At 41.6% G+C, this 21,452-nt stretch overlaps 1 protein-coding gene across 2 annotated transcripts; it reads right to left on the reverse strand.

The window, feature by feature from the left end:
• Window positions 1–1,033: 1,033 nt before the first annotated feature.
• Window positions 1,034–9,853, reverse strand: LOC139416471 (NSFL1 cofactor p47-like). 2 transcript variants are annotated; one of them, XM_071165101.1, is made up of 9 exons: window positions 9,672–9,853; window positions 8,844–8,950; window positions 8,579–8,656; window positions 3,589–3,754; window positions 3,357–3,452; window positions 3,125–3,234; window positions 2,779–2,916; window positions 1,980–2,150; window positions 1,034–1,889 (listed from the first exon to the last, which is right to left on the reverse strand). In XM_071165101.1, the coding sequence occupies exons 1-9, from the start codon at window positions 9,771–9,773 to the stop codon at window positions 1,727–1,729; spliced, it is 1,131 nt and encodes a 376-aa protein (XP_071021202.1). In that variant the 5' UTR covers window positions 9,774–9,853; the 3' UTR covers window positions 1,034–1,726. The 2 variants fall into 2 exon arrangements, with proteins under 2 accessions (XP_071021202.1, XP_071021201.1); XM_071165100.1 differs by having other exon boundaries at window positions 3,125–3,237; window positions 9,672–9,839.
• Window positions 9,854–21,452: the final 11,599 nt, after the last annotated feature.

Raw genomic sequence — 21,452 nt, forward strand, 5'->3', positions numbered from 1 at the left:
TCTGCAACAGACTCACAATACAAAGGACTGGGATCAGTCGGAGCTAGCCACCGTTCACACAATACCATAGCTAGCTAGTAACCACATGTTGAATTCAGAATGTTAATATCTCCAAAGTACAATTACATCCACTTATGAGTAACCTCTAAACATACACCGTTTTGTTCATGAATAATGTATGACTTCACGCATAAAGGAATCCACATTTTCTGAAGACAGAAAAAGCGTGCCCACCTTTCATAGTGCATCAAATGATTTGAGCACGCAGGGCAAAACGTAAGTACACACAACAAATCTACATGCTATATGAACCTGGTGAAATTCAAAGTATTTTAACTGTTACATAGGTTAGGCTATTTGATCGAAGAAACCTGCACGATGTAAAAAGTTTCTCATTAACGTTGTCATACATTTTCTCTGACCTGTCAGCTACAGAAAAGGCCACACACTCTTTCTACCATATCCTATATCTGTTACATGATTCAGATTTTTTGGAGGGACGGAATGGTGCAAAAGTGTGTTTTAATCGGCTATTTGATGACGTGAATATAGTCCGATTAGTTATATATATTGAATAGGATGGTCCTCCCCTTCCTCTGAAGAGCCTCCCCTGGTTTGTACAACTGTACACTAGTTAAAAATATTTTTATTTTTGTTATGTTCTAAATTGGGAATCAAAAAATAAAAACGTTTTAATGGGCCTACTCTATTAAAGCACTACAATATAGTGATAGACAAACAGCATTCCATATTCCAGCAGATTGGTTTGACCGACTAGGCTATGGTTCAAACCTAAGTCTCAAGCATACCAAGACCGTCAGCCCGCTGAGCAAGTCATTTGCTTGGGGAGCTAATGCAATTTAGTTACCAATTTCGCAGTCACAGGTCAATGAACCATCTCCAAAACATTAGCATATCATCAGACTGCCTTGCTGAAAAACAAAGCACACATTTTTTTCAAGAATGGATTTAATATCAATTTGAAATCATATGTTCTGTAACTCTTCATAATAGAAAATAGCAAGACTAGGAATTCCATATACATCAAACAAATTTATTGAATTACCTTCCAGAGGTCCAAACAATCATTCCAACAGTCCTGTTTTTGTCCAAGGCTGCGAAGCGATCAGTGAGATCAACCTGCCACTAAAACCCATTGTCTACAAGTTATAAAGTGAGTTTCTGTTCAATCATTAGTTTGATAGTAAAGCAATCTAGCTATTATATGTTACGCATCTAAATCCCACTTCCTTAGTGTTGGGACTGTTTTGACGCTTTGTTGAGATTCTGAATATGATGGGAGCATAAGGCTACTGGCATACATTGGGTACATTTGCGGTTGGGTTGACCTGATGGTAACTTGTGGAAAAAGCCAAACTAACAGACAAGAGTTGAGCCAGAGAGATAAGTGGAAGATAGAAAGTGATGAACAAAACAAATGACAGTATTATGAACATCTAAAGCAATCTCAAACTTAAGAAAGCTTTATTGTTACTGTGCGTGTTCACCTAATACTTTCTAAACAGCTTTTACCACCAAATCCACTGTTTCTTCTGCCTTTCTTTGAAGCCCTATCCGTTCCCCACATTTGCCCCTCAACTGCTGAAGAGGGAAAACGTATCACTATAGAAAAAAAATAAGGAATTAGAAGTCCATAAGTCCATGGTGTCTCGTCCCTCAGGGGGATCAAAGAGCTGTGAACCAGCCAGGCCACCAGGAGGCTCCATCACTTTAGCCGCTGCACGATGACTGCGTTGAGCAGGTTGGCATCCCGCAGCGTCTGGCTCTCGTCAGTCAGCTCCTTGTTGGGGAAGGTTGTTATGAGCACAAACTCTGTCGCGGCCATTAAAGGTCGAGCTCCCACCACAAACTGACGCACGTCCGACACCCTGTGGACAAGATAAATAATGGATAGAATATTTAATGTTGTTTGTAATGGTGGGAGTAAGGCGCTGTAGAGCTTAATGGCTCAAACTGACCTGTGAGTGTGGTTGAACTTCTGCACCAGTCTCCCCCCGTCGGCCAGTCTGATCTGGATGTTGGTCACAGGCTGGGAGGCGTCCAGGTTCACAGAGGCGATGGCCTGGGCCTCACTGGTTACCTGGTCCTGGTCCCCCATACGCGGAGCAGACACCAGTTCAGGGGTGGCACTGAGGCGGGAAAGAGAGACATTTATTGTGATTACTGTGTTTTACAAGTTACATATCTAGAAAACACAACAACAAAAAACGTAATCAAATACTTAATCACATTGTGCCATAACTTCCTTTTCTACCCCCTTGTGGTAATAAGGTGTAACAGCCACCCTATTCAATCAATCACACTTATTTATAAAGCCCTTCTTACATCAGCTGATGTCAAAGTGCTGCACAGAAACCCAGCCTAAAACCCCAAACGGCAAGCAATGCAGATGTAAAAGCATTTAATCTGAGAATCTTTGGTCTGTACCCAAATCTAAAAACCAGTGATGAAAAGCAGGTTATTTCTTCCATGGCAGGTGGACAGACAGGCGAGTTAATACAATTTACATTACCCTTCTAGAACAGTATTTCCCAACTTTGGTCTTCCGGTACCCCCAACAGCACACACTTTTGTTGTAGCCCTGGACAAAAACACCTGATTCAACTTGCCAAGGGCTTGATGATAAATTGACAAGTAGAATCAGGTGTGCTTGTCAGGGGCCACAACAAGTTATATGTACTGTTGGGGGTACTGGAGGACCTGAGTTAGGAAACACTGTTCTAGGTGATGCATTCTTTCAGAATAGAATGAGCTCACCTGCCCAGTTTCTGTCCTTCCCCGCCGAAAGCCTTGAAGGTAACCTTGGGTTTGGAGAAGTCCTCATCCCGATGGTCCTCCATATCCAAGTTGACCTGACCCCCCCGGGAGCGCTGTCTCAACTCCAAAGGAATTTCCCTGAAAGGAGGAATGACTTCTTATGACAATGCTTTAGCAATGAGGAAACAGACTTCAGAGGGAAACGTGTCCCTCAGCTGTCCAGTGCTGATCAGAATGTGTATGCCATAAATTAATTTAACTTAGTAAATGGATTTAGGAACATGTGACATGAGCAGCCACGCATATAAACCGTATGACAAGCAGACAGTATGGACAGTGTACTCACCCCCTACGGATCGACTCCAGGAAAATGGCATTGCCAGGATCACTGTAGTTTCTGAGTTCACCGTCGCCCAGGCTGAAACCTGTCTTCCACAGCTTCAGGACTACATGCACCTTCAGCACGTAGTAAAGAAAATAGGCTACATCAAGTATACTAATGTAAATGTACTCTTCCGAGATCAAATTTATACTAGCAATACAAAATATCTAAAATAAATTCACTGTCAAACACTAACATCCTGCTGGCTGTTAGCAGCTCTTCTCTCTCCAGCCACATAAACAGGCTCCTCCTCAGGCGCTGCACCAAGCCGGTAGCCACCGCCAATGAACGACTAGAGGGAGGGTTAGAAGAGAAAAAGAGTAAGTAAAACATTATACACCCTTACCTTGATGATTTAAGGTCAATTCCAAAACACAGGGATAACAACACATAGGTGCAGGACACAATTACTGAGAAGCTTTTCTTACCCTGGCTCGACTAGGCTCTCCTGGGCCTCTCCCAGCCTTCTCCACAGGTACGGCCCCATGCTCCTTAGCCCCCTTGAAGAGGTCCTCCACCACCTCATTAGAGCTCTTCTTCTTGGGGGGGCCCACAATCTGCTGCCCACTGCGTTCAGAACCCCCAGCAAAGAACCTAGAGGGTAGCAAAGGAAGAATGTGGATACAACACAATCAGAATTTTGGATCAACATCAATGCTGTGATTCAAATAAATCTAATCTTATTTGTCACATGCTTCAAAAGCAACAGATGTAGGCTAACAGTGAAAGGCTTACTTATGGGCCTTCCCAACAAACCAGAGAAATAAAAAATAATAAGATGAGGAGTGAATGAGTAATGATAACTTGGCTATATACACGGGGTACCTGAACCAAGTTAAAGTGCAGGGATACGAGGTAATTGAGGTACATATTCGTAGGGATAAAGTGACAAGGCAACAGTATAAACAAACCATAGCAGCAGCGTATGTGATGAGTCAAGAGTTAGTGCAAATAGGGTCAATGCAGATAGTTAACCAATAATAAATAATTAGTTAACCCAGACTAACTAGCAGTCTTATGGCTTGGGGGTAGAAGTTGCAACAGGATCCTGTTGGTTCCAGACTTGGTGCATCGGTACCGCTTACCATGCAGTCGCAGAGAGAACAGTCTATGACTTGGGTGTCTGGAGTCTGACAGTTTTTAGAGCCTTCCTCTGAAGCTGCCTGGCAGGTAGCTCAGCCCCAGTGACGTACTGGGCCATACACACTAGACTCTGTAGCACCTTGCGGTTGGATGCCGAGCAGTTGCCATTTCAAGTGGTGATGCAGCCAGTCAAGATGCTCTCAAATGATGCAGCTGTATAACTTTGAGGATCTGAGGGCATATGCCTAATCTTTTCAGCCTCCTGAGGGGAAAGCGGCATTGTCAACTGTGTTGGTGTGTGTGTGGACCATGATAATTCCTTAGTGATGTGAACACCGAGGAACTTTATGCTCGACACACTCCACTACAGCCCCTCGTTTCTTGGTCACCTCCCTGACCACGGCCCTTCTCGCCCGATTGCGCAGGTTGCCCGGGTGGCCAGCTCTAGGAAGAGTCTTGTTGGTTCCAAACTTCTTCCATTTAAGAATGATGGAGACCCCTGTGTTCTTGGGGATCTTCAATGCTGCAGAAATGTTTTGGTTCCCTTCCTCAGATCTGTGCCTCGACACAATCCTGTCTCGGAGCTCTAGGGACAATTCCTTCGACCTCGTGGCTCGGTTTTTGCTCTGACATGCACTGTCAACTGTGGGTCCTTATATAGACAGGTGTGTGCCTTTCCAAATCATGTCCAACCAAATTAATTTACCACAGGTGGACTCCAATCAAGTTGTAGAAACATCTCAAGGATGGTCTGAATATTTGTTAACAAGGTATGTTTTAGTTTTAACTTCTTGCGACTCTCAAACCCGGATCCTGGAGCGTAATCATCGCCTCAAACTAATTAGCATAACGCAGCGGACATAAATATCCCTAGAAAATCTTCCTATTCATGAAAATCACAAATGAAATATTGAGACACAGCTTAGCCTTTTGTTAATCACACTGTCATCTCAGATTTTCAAAATATGCTTTACAGCCAACGCTAGACAAGCATTTGTGTAAGTTTATCATAGCCTAGCATAGCATTATGCCCTGCTAGCAACAGGCAACATTTTCACGAAAATAAGAAAAGCAATCAAATTAAATAATTTACCTTTGAAGAACTTCGGATGTTTTCACTCAGGAGACTCCCAGTTAGATAGAAAATGTTCCTTTTTTCCAAAAATATTATTTTTGTAGGCGAAATAGCTCCCGTTTGTTCTTCACGTTTGGCTGAGAAATCGACCGGAAAATGCGGTCACTACAACGCAAACTCTTTTCCAAATTAGCTCCATAATATCGATAGAAACATGGCAAACGTTGTTTAGACTCAATCCTCAAGGTGTTTTTCACATATCTATTCGATAATATATCCGTCAGGACAATTGGTTTCTCATTAGAAGCGATTGGAATAATGGCTACCTCAGTACTTTATGCAAGATTTTCTGCGGGAGCCCACTTGCTCAATGTGGTCCCTTATGGCTATTCTTCAACATAAATGCGTAAAAAGACATCACAATGCTGTAGACACCTTGGGGAATATGTAGAAAACGTAAGCTCATTCGTAGCCCATTCACAGCCATATAAGGAGTCATTGGCATGCAGTGCTTTCAAGATATAGGGCACTTCCTGATTGGATTTTTATCTGGGTTTCGCCTGTAACATCAGTTCTGTTGCACTCACAGACAATATCTTTGCAGTTTTGGAAATGTCAGTGTTTTCTATCCAAAGCTGTCAATTATATGCATAGTCGAGCATCTTGTCGTGACAAAATATCCCGTTTAAAACGGGAACGTTTATCCAAAAATGAAATACCGCCCCCAGAGTTCCAAGAGGTTTTAAAAGATTTGCTAAAATATTGAAACCTGTGTTTGCTTTGTCATTATGGGATAGTGTGTAGATTGATGAGGAAAAATATTTAGTTTAGTTTAGAATAAGGTTGTAATGTAACGATGTGTAAAACGTCAAGGGGTCTGAATACTTTCAGAATGCACTGTAGGTGTTCCTCTTGGCCAGGTGTGAGAGGGAAGTGTGGAGTGCATGTGCATGAGAGAATGCATCATCTGTGGATCTGTTGGGGCGGTATGCGAATTGGAGTGGGTCCAGGGTTTCTGGGATGTCATTGTTGATGTGAGCCATGATCAGCCTTTTAAAGCATTTCATGGCTACAGATGTGAGTGCTACGTGCCGAGAGTCATTTAGACAGGTTACCTTGGCGAACTTTGGCACAGGGACTATGGTGGTCTGCTTGAAACATGTAAGTATTACATACTGGGCCAGGGAGAGGTTCATAATGTCAGTTTAGACACTTGCAGGTCAGCGCATGGTCCGAATACACGTCCTGGTAATCCGTCTGCCCCCGCGGCCTTGTGAATGTTAAACTGTTTAAAGGCCTTCAGCTATAGAGAGCGAGATCAGTCATCCGGAACAGCTGGTGCTTTCATGAATGGTTCAGTGTTGCTTTCCTCGAAGCGAGCATAGAAGAAACTTAGCTCGTCTAGTATGCTCGCGTCACTAGGCAGCTCGCGGCTGGGTTTCCCTTTGTAATCCGTGATTGTTTGCCAGCCCTGCCCCATCCGACAAGCATCAGAGCCCGTGTAGTAGGATTCAAGCTTAGTCATGTATTGATGGCTTGGAGGTCGTAGCGAGATTTATTTTATAAGTGTCCGGATTAGTGTCCTGCTCCTTGAAAGCGGCAGCTCTAGCCTTTCAACTCAGTGTGGGTGTTGCCTGTAATCCATGGCTTCTGGATGGGATATGTACATGCGGTCACTGTGGGGATGACTTTTTAGTGACGGGGCAGTATTCGGAAATTTGGATGAATGACGTGCACAAAGTAAACAGCCTGTTACTCAGGCCCAGAAGCTAGGATATGCATATACTTGGTAGCATTGGATAGAAAACACTTTCTAAAAAACGTCAGGCGAAAACCCGAGGAAAATCCATCCAGGAAGTGGGATTTTTTTAATGTGAGTGGTTTTCCATTGAATGCCTATTGACTATGTAATTGGTTAGGGCCCAGATTGCAGTTCCTGTGGCTTCCACTAGATGTCAGTCTTTAGACGTGGTTTCAGGCTTGTTTTCTGAAAAACGACAAAGAAAAATACCTTTGGTCAGGGGACTGGGGAAGCATGCAGTACTGGTTTGCACGCCCTTGTTTTTTTCCCCTTTCTATTGAATATGCTATTGTCCGGTTGAAATATTATCAATTATTTAGATAAGACACCCTGAGGATTAGTTATAAACATCGTTTGACATGTTTCAACGAACTTTACCGGTACTATTAGGATGTACTCGTCTGTACGTTTTGACCGCCTTTGAGCCAGTGGATTACTGAACAAAACGCACCAACAAAAGAGTTTTGGGGATATAAAAGGACTTTATCAAACAAAACAGCCATTTATTGTTTTCCTGGGAACACAATAAATGTGAGTGCAACCAGACAAAGCTCTTCAAAGGTAAGTGATTTATTTTATTGCTATTTCTGACTTGCGTGACTGCTCTGCTTGGTTGGAAAATGTTTGTATGCTTGTGTGTGGGGCACTGTCAGATAATCGCATGTTTGCTTTCACCGTAAAGCCTTTTGAAATCTGACAAAGCGGCTGGATTAACAAGAAGTTAATCTTTCAACCGATGTATAACACTTGTATTTTCATTTGTTTATTATTACTATTTCTGTCATTTGAAATTGGCGCTCTGCAATTTCACTGGATGTTGTCGCGGTGGGTCGCTAGCGGCACACCTGCGCCAAACAGGTTAATGAAGGCGGTGACTGATGTGTCCTGAAACAGTCCTTGACTTAGCATCCACTTCATCGGATCACCTCCATATTGAGCACGTCACTGGTACTTCCTGTTTGAGTTTTGGCTTGTAAGCCGAGATCAGGATGATAGAGTTATGGTCAGATTTGGCAAAGGGAGGGTGGGGAGACCTTTGTATGCGTTTGTGTGTGGAGTAAAGATGATCTAGAGTGTTTCACCTCTAGCTGCACAGTGACATGCTGGTAAAAATTAGGTAAGATGAATTTCAGTTTCCCTGCATTAAAATCACTAGCCACTAGAAGCAGAGCCTCTGGATGTGCACTCTCTCGTTTGCTTATGGCCCTATACAGCTCATTGAGTACGGTCTTAGTGCCAGCATCGGTTTGTGATGGTAAATATACAGCTACTGTTGACACCCAGCATAATCTGTTGTGGCAGAAAGCAATACCAGCCTAGAGAGAACTGAATAGAGAAACCAAAATAGTTTTGGTACATTCTGGAGGCACCCTATACTGTCCAAAATACACACAGCCTAGGCCTACATGCAATGTGAAATGCATACACGCTAAAGTCATTGAAGTAAAGACAGACTTACCTTTCCCCTTCCTCCTCGTCACTGTCATCTTCTTCCTCGTGCATCATATCCCTGAAGGAGGTCACTCTATTTTCACTCCTTTACACACACAAAAAACAATGAATAGGGTGAAACATTAATCATGTAACATGAAATGTTTCATAGAATAATAGCAACAATAATAGCAAGAATAATAGCAACACTGAAAGGATATGGGCATCCTGTTTTAATGGTACATAGAATGACAGTGTAACAATAGATTTACATAGGTCAGTTAGCTATGTACCTGCCAGGCCCTGTGGAACGAGGCACAGAGGATCCACCACTCTCTGGCTGAGGTAATGTCACTATGTCATCCTCAGCACCATCTTCAAAGAAACTGGCCAGGGCAAGCTAAGGAAAGAGACCAAGATTCCATGTCATTCAAACGTCAAGATCTCAATGTCTAGTCATAGTCTAAAGCTGATTACTAGCTATCTAAAGTTGGCTAGGTAGAGCTTAATTGTGAACTTGCCAAATTAAGAAGTAACTACCTACTAGTAGTTAGCTGAGAGGGATGTTCTTATACATATTATACTTGCTAGCAATTAACGTTAGGATGGGAAACATCTGATACATTAGCCATCATCTCAGTGACTAGTTGGAATATGTTGTTATGTAGTTGTGAGGTTGGCTTACTGCTGGACCATAATATATGCCAATCGGATAGTTAGCTAACGCGTTAGTTACAATAGTTAGCTAAATTAGCCCCCTAGCTAATCTGCTAGCTAGCTTGTTAGCCAGATAACATTAGTTAGCTAGAACGCAGTGAGCCATTCACAAATGAAACGGATTTGTTAGCAAGTTAACATTAAACTCGCTACTAGGCAGTGGTAGTAAAACATTGGTATCTGTGTGAAACGGATTGGTAGATAACTAGATACCAGGGAATATGACCGCAATGGTCACTCGATCTATTGTTGTGAGAAAGAGTGACTTGCAGAAACTAGTACAGTAGCTAGCCTGCTAGTAAGTGTTAGCTAGCTAACTAGATACTGTCATTCATATGTTGTTGTGAGTTAACTTCAAATATCACATGTAGTACAACTGGTAGGTCGATGTGACCAGCATGTACCTGCAAATCCCAACCGGCAGACTCCAAGAAAAAACGGGCCCTCTCTTCATCAACATCAGTAACAGCAACGAACTCCCTCACCGAGGATTCTTGGTCCGCCATTTTGATATGCCCATTCAATGACTGTTCCGACTCCAGTTGAGGAATCACCTACCAACTTGGTTCCTATCTCAGCTAAATGCAGTAGGCTACAGGAGGGTAAGGCAAACAGGCCTACATGTGAACAATGTTTATGACGTGTTGTATTTTCCTGACAAAGTTAATACATTTTATTTGGAGGAATAATATTTCACATAGATTTGACATTTATATCTAAAATGGTATTATCTGTAGGCTATTACCATAGTTACTGCTTCCAGGCCTCACAAAGATGAGGTGAAGAAAGCCTAGTAGAGGCTACTATTACCATAACAAATATAGCAGTATTTTCTGCCATAACAAAGGGGCAATCTGGGATTTGAATAATCAACAAAGCAGTCACTGCCGCTTGTTTTTCTAAACAGCTGAGGGGTTGGACTGGAGCACTAACTACTCTCAAATTCATTGACAGACCATGAATGGGATTAACATTTTAGTTTTAACCACGTTTTTTAAGTCTATATTGGTGTTTGTTTACAATCAAAGCAGGCTTATATTTTGGGTTCTGATGGGTATATCAGTTCTACTATTAAATACTTTTTGGGCATTTATAAGTTATATTCTTCAAGAATTCCCCTGGACTATCTGATAAGATTTCTATTTGAATTGTTTCTTCGTCTCTAATAGAGCTCGCCAGTTTATAGTCCTAAAAAACAGAAATTAGTTACTTCTGTTTTGTTTAGTCATTCCTATGCGGAAAATGAATGGGGATAAACGACGAAAATAAGGTCAGAGTTTAACACAGGCTTAAGAGATCTTATATGTTTTGTTTTATAAGATAATATCAGTCAGTTAGCATGACCATTATGAATTATGAAGCCTTTTATGTGCTTTGTGTTTCATTTTATTACGGAAATGCTTCAAAATTCACAAGTGACGTTAGCTGATGAAGATTCTCATAGATGAAACTGTATCGGATCTCCTAAGCCTGTTTTTACCACAGACCTTATTTTTAGCATTTATCCAAAAACTCTACAAAACTCCATTTACTTTCCCATTGGCTTTGTCCAAAGAACCATGGCAGAGTTAGTCCGTACAAAAATAAGCCTTCACTATTGCTCTCTATAAAGAGGGCATTTAAACACTAACCATCTAATATATGCACTGAGTATGCCAAACATTAGGAACGTCTTCCTAATATTGAGTTGCAACAGGACCTTGTGAAGATGCTAGAGGAAACAGGTACAAAATTATCTATATCCACAGTAAAATGAGTCCTATATCAACATAACCTGAAAGGCCACTCAGCAAGGATGAAGCCACTGCTACAAAACAGCCATAAAAAAAAGCCAGACTACGGTTTGCAACTGCACATGGGGATAAAGATCGTACTTTTTGTAGAAATGTCCTCTGGTCTGATGAAACAAAAATAGAACTGTTTGGCCATAATGACCAACGTTATGTTTGGAGGAAAAATTAGGAGACTTGCAAGAAGAACACCATCCCAACCATGAAGCACGGGGGTGACAGCATCATGTTGTCGTTGTGCTTTGCTGCAGGAGGGACTGGTGCACTTCACGAAATAGATGGCAACACGAGGAAGGAAAATTATGTGGATATGTTGAAGCAACATCTCAAGACATCAGTCAGGAAGTTAAAGCTTGGTCGCAAATAGGTCTTCCAAATGGACAATGACCCCAAGCATACTTCCAAAGTTGTGGCAAAATGGCTAAAGGACAACAAAGTCAAGGTATAGGAGTGGCCATCACAAAGCCCTGGCCTCAATCCTATAGAAAATTTGTGGGTAGAACTGAAAAAGCGTGTGCGAGCAAGGAGGCCTACAAACCTGACTCAGTTACACCAGTTCTGTCAGGAGGAATGGGCCAACATTCACTTGTGGAATGCTACCTGAATCATTTAACCCAAGTTAAATTTAAAGGCATTGCTACCAAATACTAATTGAGTGTATGTAAACATCTGACCCACTGGGAATGTGATGAAAGAAGTAAAAGCTGAAATAAATCATTCCCGCTACTATTATTCTGACATTTCACATTCTTAAAATAAATTGGTGATCCTAACTGACCTAAGACAGGGAATTTTTACTCTGATTAAATGTCAGGAATTGTGAAAAACTGAGTTTTTAAATGTATTTTGCTAAGGTGTATGTAAACTTCCGACTTCAACTGTATGTGTTATTAGTTTACGCACACTGTTTGTCTACTGTTGTGACTAAGATGAAGATCAGATAAAATTTTATGACTAATTTGTGCAGAATTTATTATTCTTGCTACTGTACAGTGATTGAAGTAGATTTAACTAGTGACATTAATAAGGGATCATAGACTGACCAGGTGAATCCAGTTGAAAGCTATGTCATGGAAAGCAGGTGTTCTTAATCTTTTGTATTATCAGTGTAGATTCTTGAATTGACCATAGTGTGTGGCCATAAAAAACACTAATTTTCCTGTTTTCTTTTGCTCAGGTGTGAAAACAGCTTGGCCAGGGCATTTTTGTTTATGTTAAGATTTCAAAGAGCATTTTAACAATTTAATTAAGACTAGCTTATCAAAACTATTAGCATAGTCAATATATCAATGTTTTCACTAATAAATAAATATAATACATTCTGGTTCCTTGATTCCTGGAGTTATGCCTCTAGTTCACCTAGAATCAAACTGATGTGCCGCACATAAGTAGACTAATTCATTGTCATATTGCGCCACTAGATGGCAACAAAATATAAAAATTGGTTTAGACCGGGAGCACCTGCTACCTCACATTGGAAATACCGCTTGCAGCTTCAATTGCTGGTCTTCATAAAAATATTTTTAAAAGGTATTGTACATCCATACTCTCTTTCTAAGGGAGATGCTCTGTGACTCCTCACAAGGTCACACTGATTACACCTGTCATGTTGCTTACCTACTCCAGCAGCCATAAGTTAGCTCTGGACTGAAACTCCTCTGTGTGAAATGAAATGTACACAAAGAAAATCTATCACGTCACCACAGATCCCCATTTCTGAAAACGATTATCCTAAACCAACATTCTAAAGAAAAAATATCTCATTTGTGATATAGCTCACCTTTGTTCCCAAACATCTATGTTCCAGACATGTAATACGTGACCTGTGTAATGTAAATGTAGTGTAGTGTAAATCTGTTGATGTGTCCTTGAGCATAGCACTTAACCCTAATTGCTCCTGTAAGTCACTGAATAAGAGTGTCTGCTAAATGACAAATGTGTAACATCACAGAGCACCCACAGGGAGCCAGACAGCGTGGCTAAGCAGGCTTTAGATAGGGAGCTTCTTAAAAGCAGGCTTTAGATGGGGAGCTTCTTAATTGTTTCTGGAGGGAAATAAAAAGATGGATTTTTAATGTGCTCGTAGCCGTTTGATCTTCAAGGCTAATTAAATGGAAAAAATCCTTGCTGTCACCAAGTAACTCTCAGCCCCCGTCCCTCAACATCCTTTATGCACAAACACACACAGGCACGTGTACACACACACACACACAGAGAGAGACTGATTAAGTTGTTTTGTATACAGAAATAACTATTTAACATTTCAGGAGTGGTTTCAGTGACGATATTTTTTTGTTTTTCCCGCCTCAGTTTTTCTTATTGCCCAGGGTCTGAACAATGAGGCAACAGTGCATAGATACAGAGCAAGAGAGTGAGCTCCAGACCCCTGAGACATAAGGATTCATAGACCTATGATTCAAGAATAAGACAACAATGTGCAACAATGTGTAAATCGGTTTATTTAGAAGATCGCCTTGAGAGAGGAGAGCTTATGATGAGTGAGACTGTAGCAAAGGCAGACATGGAAGCAAATACCATTATCAGTGGTTGGGTTTATATTCCTGATTAACAGTAAGGCGATTGTACAACCTTTGATTTTGGTAGTATAATGTAATTAAGTAACGTTAAAAACAGCATGAGTGGCTTGTGGGAGTTGATACGGGCATCTGCCAAGCACCATAAACCAGAGAAAAAAGAGACAACACTCACAAAAGTGGTAAAACACTCACAGGAGTGGTGAAATTACCCTGCTCTCAATTCCCACCTCAGGCAATAGCACCATGTCGTAAAATAACCGTTGCGTCCTTTATGACTCCTGATAGTTTAAGACGGGTGGGTCCTCTTTCCTCCCTTCCTCCCTCTCTCTTCCTTCCACACCCTACTTGTCAGTTGATGGAAAAGGGGTGACCTTATGACCTGCGGGGCATATAGGATTTGTTTCAGAAACATAAAAACATTGTCAGTGGCGTAAAGTACTTAAGTAAAAATACTTTGAAGTACTAATTAAGTAGTTTTTTGGGGTATTTGTACTTTACTTTACTATTTTTTTGGGGGGGGGACAACTTTTAATTTTACTTCACTAGATTCCTAATGAAAATAATGTACTTTTTACTCCATACATTTTCCCTGACACCCAAAAGTGCATTTTGAATGCTTAGCAGGACAGGAAAATGGTCCAATTCACGCACAAGAGAACATCCCCTGGTCATCCCTACGGCCTCTGATCTGGCAGACTCACTAAAGACACATGCTTTGTTTGTAAATGATGTCTGAGTGTTAGTGTTCCCCTGGCTATCCATAAATTATAAAAACAATCAAATCATGCCATCTTGGTCTGCTTAATATAAGGAATTTGAAATTATTTATACTTTTACTTTTGATACTTAAGTACATTTTATCAATTACATTTACTTTTGATACTTAAGTACATTTTATCAATTACATTTACTTTTGATACTTAAGTATACAGTATTTAAAACCAAATACTTTTAGACTTTTGCTCAAGTAGTAATTTTACTGGGTGACGTTCACTTTTACTTGAGACATTTTCTATTAAGGTATCTTTACTTTTAATCAAGCTTGACTAATTGGATACTTTTTCCACCACTGAATAGTTTTACAGACGTTTGAGTATGATTCAAACATTTGAAAGAGATTGTACTGTCTGCCCAGAACAATTTATCCACTGTGCTTGAATTTGTGTTTAATCATTTTCATCTCTCATTCTGAATCCCTCTCCATCCTTGTTGTGCATTCCCCATGTGTGTGGCTGTATGCAGATAAGGTCATTATATATCTCCCTGGTTCGGCACTGAGTGAGGAAAGATCTGTGGTAGGGAAAGCAAAAACAGTAGCATCCTCTGAAATTACTGTGATGTAAATCTTCAGCCCTAATGACCTAAATACGGAAGGGCTTGTCCCCCAAGTTATTCCCTGGGTTTTAACATTTTATTGTGCTGCTGCACGGGCTCAGACATAGAGATGGTGTGGTATCAACAGGAAGGAGTCAACTAAGGGGCTGGAGATGTGATGGAGACACAGGAGATGAACTTATCTCCCTGTTTTGAGTGTCCCTTCCACTCTAGTTTAGACCCCCCCCCCCCCCCCCCCTCATTTGTAACTCTGACATTTTAATCAGTAAGTCAAAACTGCATGCAATGGCACCCCTCCATCCACACGCAGTCTCTTTCTTATCTTCCTCCCTCACTCCCTCTCCTATCTATCTATCTACCTATCTTTTATCTACCTCCCTTCCTCACTCACTCCCTCTCCTATCTATCTACCTATCTTCCTCCCTCACTCCCTCTCCTATCTATCTACCTATCTTTTATCTACCTCCCTTCCTCCCTCACTCCCTCTATATCTATCTACCTCCCTATCTACCTATCTTTGATCTACCTACCTTCCTCCCTCACTCCCTCTCCTATCTATCTACCTACCTACCTTCCTCCCTCACTCCCTCTATATCTACCCACCTCCCTATCTACCTTCCTACCGAACTACTCTACACCCGTAGAAAAAAAAGGCGCTATCTAGAACCTAAATGGGTTCTTTGGCTGTCCCCATAGGAGAACCCTTTGAAAAACTTTTTGGGGTTCAAGGTAAAAGAACCCATTTGGTTCCAGGTAGAACCGTTTTCGGTCCATGTAAAACCCCTTCAACACAGGGTTCTACATGAAACCCCAAAGGGTTCTCTTTTTGGGGACAGCTGAAGAACCCTTTCGGAACCACCAGAGTCTAATTAACTAACCTACCCGTCTGTTCTTCCTTCCTTCCGTCCATGCGTCTCCCCACCTCTTGGATAGCAGAGATGCACAACAGTCTATCTTCACACCAAACACGACATCACCAACACAATCTCACACCTGAGAGGAGGTCTGTTCTATTCTCATCTCCATGGCAGCAGGATATAACATGTCCTCTTGTATATCCTGGTTAGCAGAACTAGAACACATATAATGGCTCTTTAAAGAGATTCCAACCATATCACCTCTTGTTCTAAGGTTATAGGGCCATAAGGACAATGTACCCCTTGACTTTAGCTAGTTCTAGGTCTCCTCATGATTTGATTAACAGACAATGAGAAACAGCCGATCCAGGCCCTCTGGGAGGTTTCAAGTGTTTGAGGGGATAGGAGGATCCATTCAATTCCAGTCAGACAGCCATAAATCTGAGACACTCAGCCCAGATTTAACACAAGTCACAGTGTTCATTTCACATTCTGCTCCCTCCAACAGCAGGGAAGGTCAAGCACTAGGCACACACCATTGTTCCTGAAGGACACACTGGCCTTCCATCACTGCCCTGTAAAGTTTAATTAAACATGGTGATTTATGGTGAAAGAGATGGACGAAAAACCACAATATGTTAGAAACAGAAAATTAATTCTGTTCTAAAAAACATTATCCTCGAATTGAATTTCCTTTTAATCATTCGGAATTGTATGAACGGTGTTATTGGACCAATTAAACTGTATAAAGAGCAGTTTCCATGTACAATATCTAGTCTGCTGCCCTTAATTGGTTCATGTGCATTTCTGGTTCAATTGTTCTGTATTTAAAATGCATTATAGTTTACACACCCTCCCCCCTCAAAAGAATCGCCTAATATGCTCATCTGGATTCATAGCCGCTCGTGGCATCTCAGAATAATATAATTATTTAACCATGTTCGGAAACAAAGGGAGTGAATTGGTGCTATAAAGCCTCGAGCACTCCCTTGCACAAGCCAATGCCCTAGATCTCAGCTGACATTTGGCTGTCTTTATTGTCTAACTGGCTGTGTGCTGATATGCGTTTGGGGAAGGGGTCTGTATGGCAAAGCAGTGATGATAGTTCACCTGGGCCACATAGCAATGATATCTGTCTTGCGTTTTTGTTTTGTTTCCCTGGCAAAAAAAATACATAATTGAGCTGAACTAATGAATATAGAGCAGATGATGGTGTGGCCCAAGGCTCACCTGTGTCTGTGTCCTCCTGCTACTGTCTGATAGCTCTGTTTTTGGATAATGATTTTCTTGGATCGATATCTGAGAAACGGATTTGGTCCTGTTGGCTTGTTGATGCTGGAAATACGGAGGCTAATTAAATATGAATGTCCCTCCTAGAAACGGTGCTATAGGCTGTCTCCATAGGAGAACCATTTGAAAAAACGTTTTTGGTTCCAGGTAGAACCCTTTTAGGTTCCATATAGAACACGTTCCACAGAGGGTACTACATGGAACTCAAAAGAGTTCTACCAGGAACACAAAAAGATTATCCTATGGGGACAGGAGAAGAATCAATTTAGTGGATTCGGCTATTTCAGCCACACCCGTTGCTGACAGGTGTATAAAATCGACCACACAGCCATGCAATCTCCATAGACAAACATTGGCAGTAGAATGGCCTTACTGAAGAGCTCAGTGGCTTTCGACATGGCACCATCATAGGATGCCACCTTTAGAACAAGTCAGTTTGTCAATTTTGTTCCCTGCTAGAGCTGCCCCGGTCAACTGTAAGTGCTGTTTTTGTGAAGTGGAAAAATCTAGGAGCAACAACGGCTCAGCCGTGAAGGGATAGGCCACACAAGCTCACAGAAAGGCACCGCCGAGTGTTTAGGCGCATAACGCGTAAGAATTGACTCCTCGTTTGTAACATTCACTACAGAGTTCCAAACCGCCTCTGGAAGCAACGTCAGCACAAGAACTGTTCGTCAGGAGCTTGAAATGAAATGGGTTTCCATGGCCGAGCAGCCCCATACAAGACTGCTACTTGCCTGAATGCATAGTGCCGACTGTAAAGTTTGGTGGAGAAGGAATAATGGTCTGGGGCTGCTTTTCATGGTTTGAGCCGAGGTTCCAGTTGAAGGGAAATCGTAAGACTAAAACAAATCAATTCTAAAAGCTTTAACAAGAGCAAGGTATTGTGTTTCACTTGAAAACAGCATAACATTTTGTAAAAGCAGAATATTTCAGGTCATCCTAGACAATTCTGTGCTTCCAATTTTGTGTCAACAGTTTGGGCAAGGCCCTTTCTTGTTTCAGCATTGCAATACCGCGGTGCATGAAGCGATGTCCATGCAGAAATTGTTTTTTGAGATCGGTGTGAAATAACATGACTGGTCTGCCCAGAACCCTGACCTCAACCCCTCAACACCTTTGGGATGAATTGGAACGCCAACTGAGAGCCAGGCTTAATCGCCCAAAACTCACTAAAGCTCTTGTGACTGTATGGAAGAGAAGTCCCCGCAGTAATTTTCCAACATCTAATGGAAATCCTTCTCAGAAGAGTGGAGGCTATTGTAGCAGCAAAGGCGGGACCAACTCCATATTAATGCCAATGATTCTGGAATGAGATGTTCGACGAGCAGGTGTCCATATACGTTTGGTAATGTAGTGTGTGTGTGTGTGTGTATATATATATATATACACACACACACACACACACACACACACACACACACACACAGTGGGGCAAAAAAAGTATTTAGTCAGGCACCAATTGTGCAAGTTCTCCCACTTAAAAAGATGAGAGAGGCCTGTAATTTATCATAGGTACACTTCAACTATGACATACAAAAGGAGGGAAAAAATCCAGAAAATCACATTGTAGGATTTTTAATGAATTTATTTGCAAATTATGGTGGAAAATAAGTATTTGGTCAATAACAAAAGTTTATCTCAATACTTTGTTATATACCCTTTGTTGGCAATGACAGAGGTCAAACGTTTTCTGTAAGTCTTCACAAGGTTTTCACACACTGTTGCTGGTATTTTGGCCCATTCCTCCATGCAGATCTCCTCTAGAGCAGTGATGTTTTGGGGCTGTTGCTGGGCAACACAGACTTTCAACTCCCTCCAAAGATTTTCTATGGGATTGAGATCTGGAGACTGGCTAGGCCACTCCAGGACCTTGAAATGCTTCTTACGAAGCCACTCCTTCGTTGCCCGGGCGTGTGTTTGGGATCATTGTCATGCTGAAAGACCCAGCCACGTTTCATCTTCAATGCCCTTGCTGATGGAAGGAGGTTTTCACTCAAAATCTCACGATACATGGCCCCATTCATTCTTTCCTTTACACGGATCAGTCGTCCTGGTCCCTTTGCAGAAAAACAGCCCCAAAGCATGATGTTTCCATCCACATGCTTCACAGTAGGTATGGTGTTCTTTGGATGCAACTCAGCATTCTTTGTCCTCCCAACACGACGAGTTGAGTTTTTACCAAAAAGTTATATTTTGGTTTCATCTGACCATATGACATTCTCCCAATCTTCTTCTGGATCATCCAAATGCTCTCTAGCAAACTTCAGACGGGCATGGACTTTACTGGCTTAAGCAGGGGGACACGTCTGGCACTGCAGAACTTGAGTCCCTGGCGGCGTAGTGTGTTACTGATGGTAGGCTTTGTTACTTTGGTCCCAGCTCTCTGCAGGTCATTCACTAGGTCCCCCCCGTGTGGTTCTGGGATTTTTGCTCACCGTTCTTGTGATCATTTTGACCCCACGGGGTGAGATCTTGCGTGGAGCCCCAGATCGAGGGAGATTATCAGTGGTCTTGTATGTCTTCCATTTCCTAATAATTGCTCCCACAGTTGATTTCTTCAAACCAAGCTGCTTACCTATTGCAGATTCAGTCTTCCCAGCCTGGTGCAGATCTACAATTTTGTTTCTGGTGTCCTTTGACAGCTCTTTGGTCTTGGCCATAGTGGAGTTTGGAGTGTGACTGTTTGAGGTTGTGGACAGGTGTCTTTTATACTGATAACAAGTTCAAACCGGTGCCATTAATACAGGTAACGAGTGGAGGACAGAGGAGCCTCTGAAAGAAGAAGTTACAGGTCTGTGAGAGCCAGAAATCTTGCTTGTTTGTAGGTGACCAAATACTTATTTTCCACCATAATTTGCAAATAAATTCATTAAAAATCTACAATGTGATTTTCTGGATTTTTTTTTCTTCTAATTTTGTCTGTCATAGTTGAAGTGTACCTATGATGAAAATTACAGGCCTCTCTCATCTTTTTAAGTGGGAGAACTTGCACAATTGGTGGCTGACTAAATACTTTTTTTGCCCCACTGTATACAGTATGAAATGCTTGTAAATATAGTTCAGTATTCCATAGTAACATCGGACAAAAATATCTAAAGACACTGAAGCAGCAAACTTTGTGTGAAACTCGAAATTGAGTGCAGGTGCATCCTGTTTCCATTGATCATCCTTGAGACGTTTCTACAACTTGATTGGAGTCCACCTGTGGTAAATTCAATTGATTGGACATTATTTGGGCACACACCTGTCTATATAAGGACCCACAGTTGACAGTGCATGTCAGAGTAAAAACCAAGCCATGAGGTCAAAGGAATTGTCCCTAGATTGTCCCTAGGGCTCTGGGACAAGATTGTGTTGAGGCACAGATTTGGGCAAAGGTACCAAAACATTTCTGCAGCATTGAAGATCCCAAGAAACACAGTGGTCTCCATCATTATTAAATGGAAGAAGTTTGGAACCACAAACTCTTCCTAGAGCAGGCCACCCGGCCAAACTGAGCCGTCAGGGAGAAGGGCCTTGGTCAGGGAGGTGAGCAAGAACCCGATGGTCACTCTGACAGAGTTCCTGAGTTCCTCTGTGGAGATGGAACCTTCCAGAAGAAAAACCATCTCTGCAGCACTCCACCAATCACGCCTTTATGGTAGTATCGTGTCTTTGGCTATGCCGGATTAAGTGATATGACATGCTATTCTATAAAATAATTTATCCGTAATTAATATTACCTGATTGAGCTAATCATGTAAATGTAATTAGCTGGAGAGTCGGGGCACCACAAAATAATATTTATAGAGCTGTTATCTTCCGAATAAACTCTTAAAGACCTAGTAATATTTTACATCAATAGCAGTCAATATTAATCGTCACCTTAATTCAGTCTCATCTGAAAGTTATAAATTCTTCACGAACCCTGGCTAACAAGTTGAATCAGCAATACAAAATTGGGTTTAATTATTTATTTACTAAATACCAAACTAATCACACAGAATTACACATACACATCATTATTCATAACTTGATAACAAATTACGTCATAGGAAAACGTCCCTAGCGGGCGGAACAGATATGACAGCTTGTTACACAAAAGAAAAGGGCTGGGTTTGAGTGAAAGAGCGGGAAGACTGAGGAACAAAGGGCGAAGCTGTGCTATCGTAAATACAGTATCTTGTGCATTCTAAATTACCGCCCATTTGCAAAAGGAAAATGCAATAAATATTTACTTTGTCTGTTCCTTCCTAACCTGCGTTTGCAGCTGCTGTTGCAAACTCAACGGCTAGTAGTGACTTCACTTCTGTAGTGAATAAGAGTTAAAAGTTCATACCATTCGCAACCAAAGCTCACGCTGATGTTGGCTTCGTTCTGTAGTTATTATCTGA

Source organism: Oncorhynchus clarkii, chromosome 9 (genome assembly GCF_045791955.1).
Source record: "Oncorhynchus clarkii lewisi isolate Uvic-CL-2024 chromosome 9, UVic_Ocla_1.0, whole genome shotgun sequence".
Taxonomy (NCBI): Eukaryota; Metazoa; Chordata; class Actinopteri; order Salmoniformes; family Salmonidae; genus Oncorhynchus; species Oncorhynchus clarkii.